Source organism: Cariama cristata, unplaced genomic scaffold (assembly GCF_000690535.1).
Source record: "Cariama cristata isolate BGI_N322 unplaced genomic scaffold, ASM69053v1 scaffold12434, whole genome shotgun sequence".
Lineage (NCBI taxonomy): Eukaryota > Metazoa > Chordata > Aves > Cariamiformes > Cariamidae > Cariama > Cariama cristata.
Genome location: NW_009612399.1, coordinates 8,150 through 11,237, shown reverse-complemented (window position 1 = coordinate 11,237; position 3,088 = coordinate 8,150). Strand labels below are relative to the sequence as shown.

At 50.6% G+C, this 3,088-nt stretch overlaps 1 protein-coding gene across 1 annotated transcript in view; it reads left to right on the top strand.

The window, feature by feature from the left end:
• Window positions 1–2,071, top strand: part of REXO2 (RNA exonuclease 2) — a gene marked incomplete at its 5' end in the record, with an annotated part of 5,133 nt that extends 3,062 nt beyond the window's left edge. The window contains 2 exons of the mRNA XM_009698618.1: window positions 201–254; window positions 1,647–2,071. Of these exons, the coding sequence (XP_009696920.1) occupies window positions 201–254; window positions 1,647–1,776 (184 nt within the window). The remainder of the gene's footprint in view (window positions 1–200; window positions 255–1,646) is intronic.
• Between the last annotated feature and the right edge of the window lie 1,017 nt (window positions 2,072–3,088).

The following is a 3,088-nucleotide window of genomic DNA, read 5'->3' as shown; positions in this document are numbered from 1 at the left end:
GGGTGGCCCTGGGCGAGCCACGACGTGCTCTGCGAGTGGCGTGCTCTGGAGTTTGCAGCGCGTTGAGTCGCAGGGTCGTGGCTTCTCTGGATGCCAGTGGAACCGAAATTCTTTCACCGATTGTAACAAACCCGCAGCGGCCACAGGACGCGTTTTTGATTCCGTTTCCTTTTTTAACTGACACTTTTTCCCGCTTGCAGACGCTGGTATCCAGAAGAATACGAGTTTGCACCAAAGAAGGCGGCTTCTCACAGGTGAGGTTTCTGCTTTTGTCCGTAACAGAGCACGGCTTGTCACGCAGGAACCGTGCTCCTCACGAGCAGAATACGGAACTCCCTTTGAATTCCGGGCGCGCTGCTTCTGGTGCAGACGAGGGCGGAGGCTGCGTGCTTCTGCTCCCTCCCGTACCTTTGTATCCTCCTGTCTGAAGCCTGGTCTGGATTATTAAAGTACAGAGAACCAGAAGTTTCCATATCTGTTCCGATTCACTCTGTCTCTGCTGTTCAAGCCAAGATGCTTGTTTGGCGATGTAGATACACCTATCGCTTCTTAGACGTCGCAGTGAGAAACGACGTGAGGACGGTAGCTTAGCAGTGGGTTTTACCTGCCCTTGTTTTGGGTGGAGTGGTTCACAGAGACACTGAAGTTGGAAGAGTGCAAATGGGGAGGTGAGGGTTCTGTTCCTGCCTGTTTCCTGAGTTTGTAACTTGGAGAGCTTGTTCTCCTTGCTGCGGAAGGGTTTAATTTTGAGTTACGCTCCTGCCAGCGTCTGGGGCATCCCTAAAAGCTGCAGTTGCCTCGTGGTTTCGGAAGAAAAGATTCTGTGCGATATTAACACATATTTCTAGAAAGCTAGGTTTTCTAGTTCTTCCGAACGGAGGAGACTGTGGGTCCTGTGCGATCGAAGAGGCTTTGTAAGTCCATACGTACTGTACGCTGTATGCACTGTAAGCGCATCACCATTTTGCTCTTCCGTCTGTGCAGACTAAAAGTAGAACAAAGTGTGAGACACCTGTGCGTTGAAGTGTCCGCGGCGGGCGTTTTGTAGGTGCCGTTTGGTACTTAGAGCTACGACCGTCCTAAACGATGGCGAAAAGGACTCGGTGAACCCTCACCTCTCTGCTGGGACGTGGCCGTGCTGGGCCGGAGAGGAGGCCCTGGTACAACAAGGGAAGGGATGACTTTTGTCGTGGGGGTCTCGGTCACAACAGCGGGGGGGTGTGCTGCGCAGCAGAGACGCGCAGCGAGATTACTGCTTCTGTACGGACCTTTCCGTCTGAGCAGGCAAGGCTGGCCGAAGCAGAGCTGAAAGCGGGTCTCTGGAGCCCCCATCTCTGTCCTCTCGGGTCGAATTGCTTTTAATAGTTGAAGCTGTGGAACCCGTTGGCTTTCAGGAGCCTCTGCGTCCCACGGTGACAGAAGCTCATAAGCTGCGTGTTACCGCTTGGCACGTCAGCGCTGGTGCACTTTTCTTGCGTTCCACGTACCCGAGAGAAGCGAGGGTTGTTTTTATTTCTGACAGATAGGCGATCCGTGCGTATCAGAGCTTGATTTCTTGCAGCCTGGAATTTTTCAGAATCGTTAGAATCCAGACGTAGCTGAAGATGCGTGCAGGCATTTTGAAACCCTCCGTAATTCTCTTTCAGAGCACTCGATGACATCAGGGAAAGCATCAAAGAGCTTCAGTTCTACAGAGATAGCATCTTCAAGAGGAAAACGGATGAAAAGAAAAGGAAACTAATAGAGAACGGAGAAAGCGATAAAACCGCCAGCTGATTTCTCATCTTACCGTGCCATCCTGTAGCACACACTACATGTGTCTCCCGGTTCTTTTCTGTTTGCTGGTCTCTCCAGAAGCTACACCCTTCAGTTACCGTGTTTCTTAAGAGCTGTTAAAATGCAGATGGAAGCCTAAGTTACTGCTTCTTTTCTGTTTGAGCAAGGGATCGACATGCTCGAGCCTCAGCAGCATCTTTGTTTGTACGTACTAGGTAAAACACGCCTCTTCATCTGGTTTTAGTTGCAGTCTTGCACTACACAATAAAAACAGTTCTGTTGAAAGACGGGGTTTTCCTACAGCCTTTCTTTTGTGCGTGCTCTAAGCTGCTAGGTGAACCAGCATCTCGTCGGGTTTGCGAAGGAGAATGTTCAGGGCGATTCTTTTGGTTATATAGTAATGGTATGTGCGCCTGTGGCATCTGTGGGCATTTAGCATCAGCCTTTGGTAATCACTTGGAAGGCGTCTAGCTGGTAACGCTTCCCGCTTTCACAACACGCTGGTGAGAATAGGGAATACCAAAAGCTGCTTCCGTGGCCTAAGCTGACCCGTGGGTCAGGTTTAGGGAGAAAGCGTTACTACTTTGTGGATTTGCAGTCCGGGGAAAGTGAAATATAAAAGGAAGGAGGGTATGGTGGGAGAGGGGCTGGAACTTTTCTCTGCAAGGAGCTCTCTCTCTGCAGCAACACTTTTCAGAGTTAAAATGAAAACGTTCTTAAAACGTTCTGTTTAATAACAGAAACGGTGGCATAACTCACTGTGGAACAGCTACGTGTGAATCGTGTAGCAGGGCAGGTAAACACGCGCGTAGCAGGGACAACTGTGATGCCCCAGGAATCAAGGGCACAGGCATTATGACTGAAAAAATGAAACACTTGCCGATTATCAGACAAAACCACACAAGTCACCGAATCAGTCTGCGTCTGCGCGTCCCCGGCATTTGCTGCACTTGTAATGCCTTTGGCGTAGTGGCTTCTAAGGGGAAGGTACTGCAGGGCTTCATTACAAACGTTAAGCTCTTTGCTAACGGAAATGTCAGTGGGGAAGGGTCTGAAGTGCTGGCCCAGACCCGCAGCGATGAGCGAAGCCGTCCCCTGTCAGCTTGTCGGTTCATAAGGGACGTATTCGTTTTCTTTAGTCACATAAATGCAGCAGCTAAATACAGAGGCAACTCGTGACTACGAGGGGAGGAATTGGGGACCCCTTGAAACGCTACCTTTCTTTTTCCTTCTGAGAAACCAGGTCTTGGCAGCACCTAACCGGGATGGGAACGGACGCTGCTGGAGGGAAATGCCTGGGCGTTCGCAGCCA